The 18,347-nt window shown below is 36.5% G+C and overlaps 1 protein-coding gene across 2 annotated transcripts in view; it reads right to left on the minus strand.

Annotated features, from left to right (window-relative positions):
* MTBP (MDM2 binding protein) overlaps positions 1 to 18,347 on the minus strand; it is a 69,979-nt gene that overhangs the window by 19,676 nt on the left and 31,956 nt on the right. The window contains exons 13-15 of one of the 2 annotated variants that reach the window (XM_057532296.1): positions 17,132 to 17,239; positions 8,149 to 8,304; positions 3,706 to 3,844 (exon numbers count right to left, since the gene is read on the minus strand). In XM_057532296.1, the coding sequence (XP_057388279.1) occupies positions 3,706 to 3,844; positions 8,149 to 8,304; positions 17,132 to 17,239 (403 nt within the window). The remainder of the gene's footprint in view (positions 1 to 3,705; positions 3,845 to 8,148; positions 8,305 to 17,131; positions 17,240 to 18,347) is intronic. The other variant, XM_007188839.2, reaches the window with a different exon arrangement.

Here is an 18,347-nt window from a genome sequence, read left to right on the forward strand (position 1 = left end):
TGAAAAGAGATAAATACACCAATGTAGAATGAGGTAGAAAAGGTACAATAAAATAAGTTTCATGAAAGAAGTAATAACACAGTTTTTTAACTGCATCATTTATAAAAGTCTTAAGAGAAATGTGCTATTTGAGCTAGACTTAAACGACAAGCAAGCTTCTTCTAGTTCAAGATGGTGGATTAAACATACACATTAACCTTTCCACTCAAACAAATAAAAATCACAGTGTTGAAGTACTGGGCACTAAGTTTATAACAGGGTTGAAAAAAGGAAGAAGGAAAAACAGTGGACCAAAGAGTTCAATGAATTTCAGGAATAAACTAGAACAAGAGCCTCAACAAGAATTAGAGAGAAACCTACAAAAAAGGTAGAACATGTCTTCTTTTTTCCATCCCACAAAGCCACAGAGGGACTCTAAACTTGAGCTCGGAGCGGCAATGGGCGGAAATCAGGTGACATATTTTCAGAACTCTACTAGAACTCTTGTTCTAGTACGACCCTCCCACACCACATCTTATCCCCATGCTTTTACCTCCAAGTTAAAAAACTGAAGCTATGGAATCCAGAACTATGTGCCTGTCCTACTGTTAGTGGTGGAGCCCCCAGAATAAAGCCCCCTTATTTTAGTTATGGGTAAAGGACCAAGGCTACCTGTCTTTTGATACCCCTGGGTGCCCTATATCTCCCCTCCCCCAGCATTAATTCAGGTGTGAGCAGGTAGGGAACAGCACTACACATATAGAGAGAAAATGTATGCAACTACCAATATAACACAGCCTAGTACTAAATTCTTAGCTATGAACAATCAAGAGCCACCAGACACTAAAGAACTACACCTAAGAGAAAAACACCAGAGGAGCAAATAAAACAGATTGAAAGGATCATTTAAGGAACAGATAAAACAAGTTAAAAGAAAATTCCAATTAATATCCTTAGAGTATCTTCTCAATTCTCATTATTAAAAGAACAGATAGCTATGAAAAAATAGGGTAGAAAACAAAAAAAGAATTATTAGGAATTTAAAAAATGGCTGCCAAAAATTTAATAGAAAAGATGAAAGTAAAGGTCAAGGAAATATCCTAGAATGTAGAGCAGAAAAGATGAAGAGATGGATTATTGAGAGAAGAATCAAATTTGAATGAAAAATCAATCCAGGACATCTAAAATTAGTTAAAGCAGATATTACAGAGAAGAAAGAAAAAAAAAGAAAACTGAAGGAAGAATACTATTAAAGAAATAATAGAAGAATATTTCCCAGAGCTGTAAGTCATTGGTGGTTCAATGGTAGAATTCTCGCTTCTCCCAGAGCTGAAAAAAAGACAAAAGGCTTGAGACCAAAATAGTTCACACCATGATGGCCTCATGTAATTTCAGAACATTATGGAAAATAGAAAATTCTAAAAGTTCCAGACAGGGTACAATACCTATTAAGGAACAAAAATCCATGTCGCATCAGATTTCTCATTAAGATATGAGATCCAAGAAAATGCAGTTCTAATCTAGAAATGTATTCAAAAGAAATACCAGGATAACAGTTGTGCAGGTAGAAAGGGTCAGTCCAAATCAGAGTAGCAAGTCAGAAAGGTGCAAGAAAAATGACTTCAAGAAAAAAAAAATTGTCTATTGCAAATAACATAAGGTGCCAGAGGAAGAAGAAGGATAAAAGGTGAAGAGAAGTAGGGATGTTAATTTCCTCCCCTTTCACAATGGGAAGTTAAAATATACAATCTAAAATTCACGGGTGGGCTTTCCTGGTGGCGCAGTGGTTAAGAATCCTCCTGCCAATGCAGGGGACATGGGTTCGAGCCCTGGTCCGGGAGGATCCCACATGCCGCGGAGCAAATAAGCCCGTGCGCCACAACTACTGAGCCTGCGCTCTAGAGCCTGCGTGCCGTGACTAGTGAAGCCCCTGTGCCCAGAGTGCGTGCTCTGCAACAAGAGAAGCCACGACAATGAGAAGCCCGTGCACCGCAGCGAAGAGTAGCCCCTGCTCACCACAACTAGAGAAAGCCCGCGCACAGCAACAAAGACCCAATACAAACAAAAATAAAAACAAATAAATAGATATTTAGAAAAAAATAAATAATCATGGGCAAGAAATTCAAGTTCTTTTACGGGTAACCTGTCCTTTTCTCAATCTTCTTTCTAGATTGTCATTTTCCTCCTGACCTATAAACCTTAGAGACCTTCAGGGAATGGTCTTAAGCCCTCTTTCCTTTTTCTACATGGTCTCACCAAGTGATCTCATCCACTAGCATGTATTTTAAAAAAAAAACCTTTTAATGATAACTCCAAACTGACTCCCAGATTTCTCCTCCGATCCACCTCACATGTCCACTTGCATAAGCCATAGAGCAAACTTAGCAGCCTTAAAGCAGAACTCTCGATTTTTCTCCCCAAATCTGTCCTTACTCCAACTTCTCACCAATCTTCCCCAAACCATAAGTGAGAACACCACTCACATGCTGTTCAAGCCAGAAATCTAAACTGTCTTGGACGCCTCTCTTTCCCTCTCCTCCACATCCAGTCCATCACAGGAAGGGTTTTTTCCCAGCTAAGCACCAAAATATATCCCAAACTTGTTCTCCACTACTACTCTAGTTAGAAATCAAAGTTACCTCTCAGCCTACAGAAAAAGCCACCCAACTGATCTGTCTGTTCCTAGTATCCTCCTCCTACAATCTATTCGCCACGGAAGAGTAAAAGTTATTTTGCAAAATCAGATCACGTCACTCTTTGGTATAAAATCCATCAAAAGCTTACCAATGCACTTACAATATAATCCAGAGTCTGTATGAAAACCTATAAGGTCCTGTGTGACTGAATGTGCTTCACCCATTTAACCATTAGGTCTCAGCTCCAGTGTAACCTCCTCAGGGAGCCGTCCCTGACCATCCACCTCATCTCCCCACGCCCACAGCAAGTAAAATTACTCTCCTTCAGTCCCTTTGTTTCATTCATTACACATAGAGTAATTTATAAGTATTATATTTACTTGTCTGGTTACTCCTCTAAGAGGAGAGCCTGACATGTAGTTGGTACTCAATAAATCTGTTGACATCTATGAACAAAATGTTGTTATAGCAAGTCACAAATGTTATAGCAAGTCATAAATGTTATCAGCAGAGGATCTAAAGATAAAAATGTGATTTGGGGGAAGTGAGTTGGAGGAGGGCGATGCAAGAGAGCCAAATTCCTTCTCTTTATTCCATTATTCTACCACTCAACAATGATGTACTGAGTGCCGACTATGTACTGAACCAAAAACAAAATAAAAATAAACTCTGCCTCTTAGAGATAGTTACTAGATACTATACAAACATAAAAATGTAAAACAGGAAGAGTTTAAAACAGCTCAAAGAAGATGAGTACTTTTACTTCATTTTACATGTTCCTGTATTGTTTAAATTTTTATTACATATTCATATACCTGTGTATATCTATGGAAGATGGTCTGGAAAGCCATCCACTAAAATGTTAACTGTGATTATGTACACCTAGAAAGTACAAGTAGAAGGTAGAAGAAAAAGAGCATTTCCTGGACACACTACTCTGTAGTGTTCTATCTATCTATCTATCTATGGATTTATAGTAAACATATATTTCTTTTATAATAAAACCATAAACTACTAATATCTCATAAATACAATGTAAGGATTAAGATTTAAAGAGTCATTAAAAAATACTGAGCTATTTAAATATTACCTCATTTTTTGTTTAGCTTTTTCAAAAGTTTCCAAATTTTGAAGAACATGCCTTTCTGGCCACTCCAGAGGATTGGTTTCCACTAGACTTGAAGAAATAGGTTCCACTGGATTGGAATCTGAAGAGAAATATGCAAGTACTGAAAGGTATTAACATACTGAATTTTGCTATATAAAAATGTATGTAGATACATACATCGTGTGTGTGTGTGCACATGTACATGTGTATAAAGGCAAATTGGATTAATTGTACAATACTTACCTCAGGCATTTATTAAGGATATCTCTGATGGCCTGAACTGTGCAAAATACCATAGAAAAGTTTTTTGGAAATGAAAAAAAAAATCAGTATTAAGCTTTATTTTACTATCTCCTCATAATAAAAGTTACGAGCTAGAATTCAGAAGATGAATTAGCACTGCAAAAACTCATATGGAATGAAAGCATAACTTTGTTATTTTTGTGAAATTAGTTCTAAATGAAAAGGAGACAACTCTGTGGAGAATATACTGGATATATTATGTGATTTCCATACTACAAAGAGGAATTATCACCAGTATCCTGAGAAATTCATATCTTTAAAAGAGATTACCGGACTTCCCTTGTGGCGCAGTAGTTAAGAATCCACCTGCCAATGCAGGGAACACAGGTTCGAGCCCTGGTCCAGGAAGATCCCACATGCTGCAGAGCAACTAAGCCTGTGCGCCACAACTACTGAGCCTGCGCTCTAGAGCCCGTGCGCCACAACTACTGAGCCTGTGCTCTTGAGCCCGCGAGCCACAACTACTGAGCCCACGTACCACAACTACTGAAGCCCGTGTGCCTAGAGACTGTGCTCCGCAACAAGAGAAGCCACCGCAATGAGAAGCCCACGCACCGCAATGAAGAGTAGCCCCACTTGCTGCAACTAGAGAAAGCCTGCGCGCAGCAACGAAAATCAAACGCAGCCAAAAAATAAATAATTAAATAAATTTATATTAAAAAAAAGTAAGAATCTTTAAAAAAAAAAAAAAGAGATTACCTCATTCTCAAAAGTACAGTAATACCATAAATAACTTATGATGTTTGCAGGTAAATGTTACTTTAAAAATAATTCTCACTTATGTATTAGTGTAAGATGTCTTAACATACACATTTTCAAGTAAATTGCTAACGTTAAATGTTATTTTACTACTAATAACATACTATATGTAAGGGTGTGCTTATCTTTCCAGCCAGTATGCTGCAATGAACTAACACTGAGATTGTTGATAACACTGTAATTCTCATCAAAAACATACAGGGACACCTTCCATTCTCATTATAAATTACGAGTACATCCCAACTGTTTTAACACTGGCAAAATTACTAACTGTACTACTTTTTGGATTCCAAAACTATCTGGTGTTTTAAATTGTTTGAACTATTACACACTAATAAATTGACTGAAAATTACTGGACATTAGCTATTTGACTAACCATCAACCCTGACAAAAATACCCATTTTATACTTTGGGGTCTTACAAAGTGATAATGATTTGGTAAGAAATTTTTGAACAAAAAAGAAAAAAATTAATCATAAATGAAAACAGAAGCCAACTGCATACTATTTTTCCTTTACTTATTAAATTATTTAGTCAAATAGCTTAAAATATTTTTAATGCCTATACTGGACTGCCCCAACCAAACACCATCCAAATACAGCACTTCCCATTTCTTAATAAGGGTGGTGAAATACTATTTTACAGAATAATGAGCTTTATGATGAAATAATCTACTTTATAATGTTGGCATGGCTTTTCAAAAAAAATATAAAGAAAAAAATCATTAGCAGTTCTGAACAGTTACAGGCTGTGTTCACAAAAGAATACAAGCCACGTTAAATAAAAGTTAACATTAATTATTCCTAAATATTACAATAAAATTAATTATTAACTTTGACTATACAATCTACATAAATATAAGTGACACAGGCTAAATACTAAGGAATGGATAGGCAAACATTCATATGTATCATGTCTTTTGGGGAATAACTTAATATAATTCTTACAATAAAATGAAATACAATATTTTATTTATGTGGCAAGCAGGACACTGGGCCATGCTGACAACCAAAAAGCACAAAAGGAGCCTCTGAGAAACCAAATACACTGCTTCATTTTATTTATTTATTTTTATTTATTTTAAAAAAATATTTATTTATTTGGCTGCCCTGGGTCTTAGTTGCAGCATGGGGGATCTTTATTTGCTGCATGCAAACTCTTAGTTGTGGCATGTGGGATCTAGTTCCCTGACCTGGGATCGAACCCAGGCCTCCTGCATTGGGAGCACAGAGTCTTAGCCACTGGACCACTGGGGAAGTCCTACCACTTCATTTTTAAAACAGTGTTTTACTTTACAGGAGAAACAAAGAAACGGAAGTGATACAAAAGGGAAGTAAGGACTCAAAACTGCCCTACAAAATCACAAATCACAGCAAACAAAAAGGAAGGTAACATTTCAGATAACAATACGTGGCTAATGAATACAGGCCATGATAGCCTTACATATCAACATATGAATGAATCACCAAAAAAAAGGTTGTAACTGGTAGATTGTGTTTATTAATAAGGCAAGAATTATAAACAGATACTAGAAGATTCTTATTAAAGTGTTTGAAATAAGAAAATTGTGATCTTATAGCATTATCTAGAAAAGTCATGTACGCAGTGTTTATGTGCCCCAACAGCCTCAGGTAAAGGACACTTTTTTGAGTTCAGATATCACATTTGGCATTATGAAAGTCTTTAGCAAGTTATGGCAATGAGTAAATAAAATGGTATGCTGACTCTCATTTGTTACACGTGCTAGAGTTTTCACAAAAAAGAAAAAAAAGAAAAAAGAAAAAAAAAAAACAGGTCAATAAGCCTGACAATTGCTAATAACTCCTAGCGTGCGTGGTTGAGAATAATGGGTCAGAATATGAAATATAATTGGCCTTGCTGCTTCTTTTGCTGTAATTTGCATGTAGGTGTACAGTTGACCCTCTGTATCCACGAGTTCCGCATCCACAGATTCAAGCAACCATGGATAAAAAATATTTGGGCGAAAAAAAATTCCAGAAAGTTCCAAAAAGCAAAACTTGAATTTGGTGTGTGCTGGCAACTATTTACATGGCATTTACATTGTATTTATAACTAGTTACATTGTATTAGGTATTATAAGTAATCTAGAGATGATTTAAAGGACAGGAGTAAGGTACAGAGCTGGGATTCAGCCTCGTTAGTATTGCTCCAGAGCCCATGCTGTAACCAAGAAGCCATGCTCTCTCATTTACTGAACATATCTTGCACGTACAAGTAACCTTATACTGTCTCCAACATCTTTCCGATTACTACGTACTATTTAACTTTGGTACTGATATTAACAATAGTGATAATGAAAATACAAACAACAGGTAACAATTTTTTGGCACTGATTGTGTTCTAAGTGTTTTACATGTATCAACTCAGTTAATCCTCATAATAACCCTAGTAACTGGGTAATATTATCACCCCCATTTGAAACATGAAGAAACAGAGATATGGAGAGGTTATATAACCTGCCCAAAGACATACAGCTAACAAGTGACAAAGCTGAGATTTAAACGCTGGCAGTGTATCTCCAGAAGCCTGGGCCCTTAAACACGGCACTAGATGCTGTACTTATATTTTGTTTTCCAAACAGATCATAAGCCTGTAGAAAGCCAAAGACCCAAATTTTTACTTCTTTGTGTGCCTTCATGGCATCAAACAGAAAAGGCACTCAACAAACATTATTATTAACTTGATTCTTCGGCCATTGTCTTATTAATGTACAAATAAAAATGATTCTCACAGAATAAAAACAAAAAAATTATCCTGTACTTTTAAAATGCCAGGCAATCTTCAAATGCTTCTTTGTTAGATCTTGAAAAGCTTCACTCTATTCAAATTCATCACAAGAATGGAAACCAGGAAAATAGAAAGAAATGCAAGTTAATATAGAAATTATTTCCCGCTCCCTCAGTAGAAGTTTGGTACTGTTCCTGCTATAATAAATGGCAAATGTGGAGCATCTTATTATATGTAGTTTTAACTATATTAAATTTACTGAGTAGGTTCTACTTTTTTTATCTTATGAAAACATAGCTTAATAGAAATCCATCCATTCTAGTAGCTTAGTAACAGCTGTAAGAGGAATCACCTTAAAGTGTTTCTCCCTCTGCTCAGAAACAATTATACTGAACATGCTTAAGGAAAGAAATTATCAGAGAATTTCTACTGTTTAAATGATGAAAAACACAGCTTATTATATATACATACATACTTGTATATACAAATATATATCACTATTAAAATTTATGATTTTTATTTGATTGATATATTTTATTAGTTTTAATAATAAATAACCATCATAAATGTCACACACAAAAAAGAACTCATGTTTAAAGTAACAGAAAACTTACCATTTAACATATTGGAGGTGTTGTCTGTCTTTATTAGACTTGTTTTAGGGATAATAGCATCAAAATGATCGAAAAAGCATTCCCTTGTGAGTATTAATAGACTTTTGAGTTCATCCTCAGAAAGTACTCCCGGCCGCTTTGCTAACTTCCTCCTTTCTGTAAGACAACAAATCAATATGATTAACAATATAACTGTCATTTTAAAGCCTCTCGAGCTCATCTACTAGTCTTTTATGGGAAATATTTTCAAAAGTAAAACAAATGAATCTCTCCAGCAAATCAACATTCCCGGGTAGGCCTGTTTTCAGTTTAGTTCCACTTGAAGGTAACAGTAGAATTTCCAGTTATGTGAGATAAACAGAAATAGAGTAACTTGTTAACACTAAAAGGTGACCAATGGTAAAGGCAGGTTTACGGAAGTTTTCAGGAATAACACTGCAGAGCATGAAGAACAGCCTTATGTTGGTGTTTCTGTGAAAATAAAACCTGTAAGACTTTCAGTTAAATGTGGTGGTTTGGCCATTTCCATCTATTTCTTCTCCCACCCAAAACTTAAAATCACAACAGAGGAATAAAAGAGGACAGCAAAAGAAGAAACAATAAATAGTGACAGTTTTCAACAAATTTTGGAAGATAATGGTGGAGTGGTAACAGAGTTTGCAGAGCAGAGGAAGGGTTAACTTGGGTGCCTGCAGAGGTATCAGGAAGGTCTTGAGCTAAAACAAGACTAGACACACATGGACATATCTAGCCTCCAGCCCTCAAGCCAGATGACTCTGCTCTTTTTTGGGTAGAAACAGAAAAGGAGGAGTCTCAGACTGCAGAATGCCAGGAACATTAAAAGGTGGTACTGATGCTGGAGTTACAACTAAGAGATTAAATAAGAGTCTATATCCTGAAAGGTCAGACTCCAACCCTGGGGCCAGAAAGCTAGCAGCTACAAATGACCCACTGAAAAGATTAAAGGATTCTCCTTTTCAAAAACTGAATGTGGGCTTCCCTGGTGGTGCAGTGGTTGAGAATCCGCCTGCCAATGCAGGGGACACGGGTTCGAGCCCTGGTCTGGGAGGATCCCACATGCCGCGGAGCAACTAGGCCCGTGAGCCACAACTACTGAGCCTGCGCGTCTGGAGCCTGTGCTCCGCAACAAGAGAGGCCGCAATAGTGAGAGGCCCGCGCACCGCAATGAAGAGTGGCCCCCGCTTGCTGCAACTAGAGAAAGCCCTCGCACAGAAACGAAGACCCAACACAGCCATAAATAAATAATAAATAAATTAAAAAAAAAAAAAAACTGAATGCCCCCAGAGAAAAGAGCTTGATACTGACATTACAGTGGAATTAAGGATAGGAGCTCACAACCAAAATGTTGAATAGCTACTCCACCACTCTTGAAGCTTGCCAGATATTACACGAGTGAGACATATAAAATTTCCCACTTAGGACAGGCAGAAAAAAAATCACTAGACATCTAAAGAAAGGTACTGAGGGGAGAAGGGACTCTGCATTTCCATGGTCTTATGTTTAGACATGTAAGGACTTTGATTCAGTAATGCTTCCGGCTCCCCTCTTCCTCCCATCACTCACTGAGCTAGTCTGGAGAAGAAACTAGGCACGTTCTGATTAAACCTTTCCTCTCCAACTTTCATCTGAGCTAGCAAGTTCTTAGGATACATCCTCTCTGCAATGCAGGGAGGGCCCTGCCTGGTTAGAGTTGATCTGCAGGTGCCCCGCTCTGGCTGTCATTCGGGGGCTAAATTCAATTCAGGGTATATGTAGCAGAAAACCCACCATAGATCTAAAAAGTCATATCCTTCAATTCAGTAATTTATCTGTAATTTATCTCCATCAGTGTGTTTCTTAAGTTTATTTCTCAATTGGTTCCAAATTTGGGAGAGGAAACAGGTATTATTTATTAGGCCCCTCCAAGCTAAAAAAAAAGTCCAGGATGAAAAGGAGAGGCTAAAGCAAGCAAAAAGAAAAAAGGAGCCCAGCAGAAATAAAAACATTCCGGGGAACAAAAGAAAGCTTGCCATAATTAATACCCTCGTCGAAATAAGAGAAGATACTATACTCATGAAACAAGTACAGGATGCTCTGACAAAGGAAGTCAATGAACAAGAAAATATTTTTTAAAATTAAGCACATGAGAGCTCAAATTTTTAAAAGCTGCAAGACATCCCCCAGAAACTAGAACAAAGAGATAATAATATGGAAACAGGAAGGAAAAGCAGGCACTCTGTCCAAAAAAAGCTGACATATAACTAATTAGAGTTCTAGAAAGAAAAAAGAAAATGGGAGAAAAAATTATTACAGAGATAAAAATTTTCAGACTTAAGAACGTGAATCTTCTGTTGATATGGCTCATCAAGTACACAGCTCAGTACATTGGAGAGGGGGGAAAGGGGAACCGCACATTATGATTCAGAGTAAAGCTTCCAGAGACAAAGCTTCTGGAGGTAAAACTTCTAGAAGGGGTAAAAACAAACCAAAAATAGGCCACTTCAAAAGATAAGACTAGTATGAGATTTGTCAACAGGAACACAGCAACATAAAACACAATGGGATAGGGACTTCCCTGGTGGTCCAGTGGTTAAGACTCCGCTTTTCCACTGCAGGGGACATGGGTGTGATCCTTGGTCAGGGCTCCAGCATGCTGTGCCACGTGGCCAAAAAAAAAAAAAAAGACAATGGGACAACGTCTTCAAAGTTCTAAGGGTAAACAATTTTTAACCTGGAAGTCTATATGGATTATCAATCTAGTGAAGATATTTTCAGACATGCAAGAGCTTGAAAAGTGTATGCCCCATGAATGAACTTTTACTCAGGAAGCTACTGCAAGATATGCTCCAACCAAACAAGAGAGGAATCCAAAGAAAAAGGGAGGACAAGAGGTCTAGAAAATAGGAGATTCCAAAAGAAGAGAAGAGGAAAGAGAAGTCTCTTAAGATGTCAATAGGTCTAAGGAAGCATTTTGTCCAAAATACAGTAAAATATGAAACACTCCAGAAAAAAAAACTATGAGAAATAAAAAGGAACTACTGAGTTTGAACATGTAATAAAGTTACTGATAGATGTGTGGCAGAAATGTTGGAGGCTCTGGGAAAACATAACAGTATTTTGCCTGTACAGAAGAATGGGCAAATTAAAAATAAGGTGATTGTCAACCATAAAAAAAAAAGATTATACAAGAAAGGAGAGTTGACCATCATCATATACTACATGACTCAGCAGTAAACTTACAGATAGGTACATAGGTAGGTAGGTAGATGGATAGCTAGACAGGAAGGGAGGAAGGAAGGGAGGGAGGGAGAGAGAGGGAAAGGAAAGAAAGGAAAGAAAGAAAGAAAGAAAGAAAGAAAGAAAGAAAGAAAGAAAGAAAGAGAAAGAAAGGAAGGAAGAAAGAAAGAAAGAAAGGAAAGGAGGGAGGGAGGAAGGGAGGGAGGGAGGAAGGGAGGGAGAGAGAGAGAGGGAAGGAAAGAAAGAAAGAAAGGAAGGAAGGGAGGGAGGAAGGAAGGAAGGAAGGAGGGAGGGAAGGAAGGAAGGAAGGAAGAGGAAGGGACGGAGGGAGGAAGAAATGTTAAAACTAACCATTAGTTTAACCCCAATTCATGATTTCACTGTAAAGGATGGAAAGGGAAAGGGAAGTTGATGTGGGAAAGCTAAGTATTTAGTTCCATAGTTAGGCATTAAGATAATGTCTAAAACTGGTAAATCAAGAAATAACAGCATACATATGTTATTCATAAAGCTGGAGGAAAGGTCAAGGAAAACCAGCCGGAAGAGCTGAGGGCAGCTGCCTGTGGACAGAGCCAGAAAGATGGGGAGAAGGCAGGGCACTGCTGTTTTCCATTTTAGGTTTTTCAATAGCATTTGAAATTTTAAACTATACCCATGTACTACTTTTATAAAAATATTTCATTTTTAAAACACTTCTGAACTAATAACATTTTCTTCTATAATAAAATAGTGAACTATAAATTCGTAGAGAATTCAATTGAACAAATATTTATTGAGTATGTACTGTCTGCAAAGCACTGTGCTGTGCCCTTAGATACAGAGGATTGAAGCATATTCCATCACACTGTGTGAGGCTGGCACGTAAATAATACAAGGGAATAGCTGGACGCCTCTGTAAAATCCCACCTCACCAACCTGGATATTGCCAGGCTCAATCCAGTTCTGATCCAAAATAAGTAACACATGATTTCTGCAGTCAAGAACATTAGTAATGGTAAAGTAAGAGTTGTAATATATGCTGCTTTTATTACATTTTCTTAGTGAAGATGAAGCTTCAATTGAAGCTTTTTATTTTCTTACCATCTTCTGGGAGCTGTCTAAAATGAAAAGTTGTCAATGATTTGCTTTCATCTGAAAGATGCACAATAAGTAATGTGCTACAGAAATTAGCCCCACATTTTTATTAATGCTAAAAATATACTTAAATAATGAACCTGACCTATGCTTATTAAAACTGTCAATTATATTATAATAACGGGCAATCTGAAGAGCAGGATATGACTTCCTATTGACCTTGATGACTGAGCAATAGAGAGAGAAAACAGATAAGGTTTAATAGGGTTAAGAGCAGGATAATTTACCTAGGTGAAAAATAATCTCTACACAAGTGAGTTTGCAACACAAGTGGCAGATAAAGATTTGGGAGAAAAATACTGGACTAAAGTCTAAAAATGAATTAGCAAAAGAATGCTGTTCCTAAGAATGCTAGTAATAACTCAGGACTTACCTAAGAAAAATAGAGTGTAAAATATCTAAAAGTATTAGCAGATTGACCACCAATCAGGGCTGCACTGGGTTCTATAAATTTAAAAAAGATGTGGGGAATTCAGAGTAGTGACCAAAATCCTGGAGCAAAATGACGATACTGCTATTTTGGTATTTGTTTTGTATCACACTGAACCGTTTTTTATTTAAAAATTGTTCAGCATTCTTAAACCTTTTCTTTAAAAATCAGTGAAACAAGATACTTAATATTTCTAAATACAAAATTTATAAATTACAAAGATCAGGTAAAACATAAACTATAAAATTTATATATCATTCTAAATGTTCATATCTAAATATCTATACATCTATATCTAGATATAGTATGGAGGTTCCTTAGAAAACTAAAAATAGAGTTATCATATGATCTAGCAATCCCACTCCTGGGCATATATTCAGAGAAAAACAATTTGAAAAGACACATAGACCCCAATGTTCATTGCAGCACTATTACAATAGCCAGGACATGGAATCAACCTGAATGTCCATTAACAGAAGAATGGATAAAGAAGATGTGGTACATATACAATGGAATATTACTCAGCCATAAAAAGGAATGAAATTGGGTTATCTGTAGAGACATGGATGGACCTAGAGACTGTCATACAGAATGAAGTAAGTCAGAAAGAGAAAAACAAATATTGTATTTTAATGCATACATGTGGAATCTGAAAAAATTGGTATAGACAATCTTATTTACAAAGCAGAAATAGTGACACAGACGAAGAGAACAAACGTATGGATACCAAGGGGGAAGTGTGGGGGGATGAATTGGGAGATTGGGATTGACATATATACACTATTGATACTATGTATAAAACAGATAACTAATGAGAACCTACAGTACAGCACAGGGAACTCTACTCAATGTTCTGTGGTGACCTAAATGAGAAAGAAATCCAAAAAAGAGGGTATATATGTATACATATAGCTGATTCACTTTGCTGTACAGTATAAACTAACACAACATTGTAAAGCAACTATACTACAATAAAAAATATAAACAAATAAATAAAAATTAGATACAAGTTTTAAGAATAAAATTAATAAAAATAAATTATTCTAAAAAATTAAACCCTAACAGAAATTTTATTTGATTTTTGTGTTATTTTAAAAAACAGAGTACCTCATTAATGTGAGTAAATTTTCATGCAAATTTTTCCAGTTGCTTGTTCTGATTCAGTATACTCAGATAAATATTGGGGGAGATAAGAATAAGTTTACTCCATGTCTTATTGATAATTTTGAAAAAAATTTTGAACAACTTTTTGTTTTCCAGCAAAGACTACAATCTGTATTGATACTGAAATGTTAATTTTTTCCCCAAAGTAAACTGTTCCTATTATATCAGTTTTCATCATGTATAAATTAACTGTATCGATTTAAGTACTTTTATATTTATATTCACTTCTTTGAAAATCACTGAAATAGACACTAAGATAGTCTTACATTGGAAACTTCATTTTGTTGTCATTCTCCTCTGTCTTTAGAGATACATGAAATCTGAACTGTGAAGGGTAAGGAAGAGAGGTGAAGATGAAAGAGAGGGGAGATGTTGAAGGAACTTAGTTTAAAGAGCTGCCAGATGCTTATGGCAAAGAATCAAAGCCTAAAGAGGGGTTTAGCAGGGCTAGAACAAAGTCAAGAAGTAAATAACACTAAGCTAGCAGATGTTAGAAATAAATAAAGGAGTTTTATCCGCAAAAATACTAGTATTTCAGCATTTTTTTTCTTTTTTTTTCTTTTTAATTGAAGTATAATTGATTTACACTGTTGTGTTGTACAGCAAAGTGATTCAGATATATATATATATATATTCTTTTTCAGATTCTTTTCCATTATAGGTTATTACAAGGTACTGAATATAGTTCCCTGTGCTCTACAGCAGGGCCTTGTTGTTTACCTGTTTTATGTAGCGTAGTCTATATCTTGCTAACCCACGCTCCTAACTTATCCACCCCCCACTGCCTCCACCTCCCGCCCCACGGTCTTCTTTGGTAACCAACCGTAAGTTTGTCTTTCTGTTTTGGAAATAAGTTCATTTGTATCATTCTTTTAGATTCCACATGTAAGTGATATCATAAGGTATTTATCTTTCCCTGTCTGACTTACTTCACTTAATGTGATAATCTCTAGGTCCATCCATATTGCTGCAAATGGCGTTATTTCATTCTTTTTTATTGTTGAGTAATATTCCACATTCTCTTTATCCATTCATCTGCTGATGGACATTTAGGTTGCTTCCATGTCTTGGCTATTGTATATAGTGCTGCTATGAACATTAGGGTACATGTATCTTTTTTTTTTTTTCTTATTCTAGTAAAATAGCTTTACAGTGTTGTGTTAGTTTCTGCTGTACAACAAAGTGAATCAGTTATATGTATACCTATATCCCCTCCCTCTTGGACCTCCCTCCCGCCCTTCAGTTTCCACCTTTTCCAGATATATGCTCAAGAGTCAGATTGCTGGATCATATGGTAACTTTATTTTTACTTTTTTTCCCTTGGGTTAATATGTAGTACCTTTTATTGAAACTAATTTGCCTTTCCTAATTATATTTTCCTTGAGCTAATATTATTTTCATAGTTAAAAAAAAGTGGTTCAAGGAGTTTAAGACTACACAATTACCTTTGTACAATTGAAAAAGTAGATAATTCTTACATGAATAATCAAGACCAAGTATTCTAAAATTATTTTCCACTGAATAAAACAAAATACTGAATCCAAGGTATTTTTTAAATGCTTTTAAAGAAAAGAGTGATAGTCCTCATTTTATAATGTATCTACTTAATAATCATTTTTTCTATATGCAACTAATGAGGCCTCACAATTTGAATTAGTTTCTTAGAAATTCTATATCAATTAGCTTCAAATAAGTCCATATTAGGTACTAATGAACGATTATTTATAAAAACAATGTTAAGACTGATAACCAAGTTAACATATAGTAATAGAGGAAAAACCTTAAGTAACGACCCTTAAAAAAGTGTCAGTTTCTTGAATAAAGAAAAATCCATAATGCCAGCTTCACTCAGTATGTGAAATGTGCTTAGTTATGATTAAAGTCTAAGAATCAATGCTCACGTTAACATACTAATTTCTCTAGATTTGTATTTTCTTCTACTTGCAGTCTCTATCCTCCTGTATAGCCAAAAAGATATAAAGAGAAATTTTGTAAAAATGACCAAATTAACCAGAATAATAAAACTTAGGTATCTTTTCTAGCATACAGTTAAAAATAATGAGAAACAAAATTTTCCTGGACAAATATTATAAATGTTAAAAGCAAGGTACAATAGCAATATACTGAATCTGGTGGGAAAAAAGTTACAGACCTCTTCTACCCTACATCACCTCTATCAAGAATAGCTTTCCAGGGCTTCCCTGGTGGCGCAGTGGTTGAGAGTCTGCCTGCTAATGCAGGGGACACGGGTTCGGGCCCTGGTCTGGGAGGATCCCGCATGCCGCGGAGCGGCTGGGCCCGTGAGCCACGGCTGCTGAGCCTGCGCGTCTGGAGCCTGTGCCCCGCAGCGGGAGGGGCCGCGATGGTGAGAGGCCCGCGCACCGCGATGAAGAGCGGTCCCCGCACCGCGATGAGGAGTGGCCCCCGCTTGCCGTAACCAGAGAAAGCCCTCGCACGAACCGAAGACCCAACACAGCCAAAAATAAATAAATAAATAAATAAATAAATAAATAAATAAATAAATAAATAAATAAAATAAAGGGAAAATAATTTGATCCTATGAATTAATTTAAAAAAAAAAAAAAAAGAATAGCTTTCCAGGGACTTCCCTGGTGGTGCAGTGGTTAAGACTCCACACTCCCAATGCAGGGGGCCCAGGTTCGATCCCTGGCCGGGCAACTAGATTCCCACATGCATGCCGCAACTAAGAGTCCGCATGCCACAACTAAGGAGCCTGCATGCTGCAACTAAGGCACCCACGTGCCACAACTAAGGAGCCGGCAAGCCGCAACTAAGGAGCCCGCCTGCTGCAACTAAGACCCAGTGTAACCTAAATAAATAAATAAATAAAATTTTTTTTAAAGTGAATCTTTTTTTTTTAAAAAAAGAATAGTTCTACAAATGAATATCACATCTAAAAGACAAAGTGTAAAAGAAAAAGTGACAAAATAACAATGCCTTAGGTCTGAACAAGTCAATATTCCTATACCAGAATCAAATGCACAAATCATTACTTACTCAGACATTCTTTCAAAGCCAAAGCCTGAACATTAGCCAACTGTTTCTCCCTCTGTATAAGCTGCTCCCCAGAGAAATTTGGAAGTGACAAGAGGTCAAGAGGAAAGCCTGAAAAACAGAAAAAAGTCAGTATTAAAGATGATTTGTAACAAAAATTAATATTCAGTTCTCAAGAAATGTGTTATAACATAATTAAAAGTCAATTACTCATCTTTCTTGACCTTGCATATTTCAAAGTAAATAATAATAATTGAGCAGCAGAAAATAAGCATACTAAATTATTTTGCATTTTAAACTTTGACCTGCTTCTTAAATTGAGAGAATTTAGGTAGCAGAATAGAATTCCTTCCACCACCTTTTCTTCTACCTGCTTGGCTACTGAAACTCTTACACAAAACACAGACAGAGTATGGGAGCTGGTCTCCAAAGATGGCCTCCCAGTGAATCACACTTCCTGCCACTCATTCGCCGCGCAGTCCTTCCACAGCGAATCTAGGTTGGCCTCACGTAACTAATAAGGTGTGGCAAAAGTGACAATGAATGGCTAGGTCACAGGAAGCCTTATAGCTTCTTAGAACAACTACTCTAAGAGCAGTTGGCAACCATAGAAGAAATTAGACTCCCCAGAGACCACGATGCTGTGAGGAAGCCCATGCTGGCCAGGAGGGCAGGACACGTGAAGAGGAAGTCAGCTCGCATCTGTTCCAGCCCTCCTAACCCAGGCACCACGCATGTGGGTAAAGAGCCATCTTACACACCGAGCCCTGTTAAGTCTTCAAAATGATTGAAGCCCCAGCTGTGTGTGACTGCAGTCATATGTGGGTCTTCAAAACAGAAACATCCAGCTGGGCCCAGTCAACCTACAGGACTATGAGACATTAGAGTAAATCGTCATCATTAAGCTTCATTTGGGGTAGTTTGTCATACAGTGATAGGTAACCGAAGCGTGGAGCTTGGAGAGAAAAAAAAAAAAGAATAGCAATAAAATAGAACGAGACGCTTGAGAGAAAGTAAGCGAAAATAAGAAATAAATTCTAGAAAAATAATACATGTTTAAAGTGGAAAACACTAAAAATTTTCCTATTTGGAATTGAAGTCTGACCTACTAAATTTTACTAAGTATAATGTATAAGGGATTAATTCTCTGCACTCTAAACTGTCCAAATATGTTATAAAATATTTAAAATAAAAGTAAATTTACTGAAAGTGAAATGGA

This window comes from Balaenoptera acutorostrata, chromosome 17 (assembly GCF_949987535.1).
Source record: "Balaenoptera acutorostrata chromosome 17, mBalAcu1.1, whole genome shotgun sequence".
In the NCBI taxonomy this organism is placed as follows: domain Eukaryota; kingdom Metazoa; phylum Chordata; class Mammalia; order Artiodactyla; family Balaenopteridae; genus Balaenoptera; species Balaenoptera acutorostrata.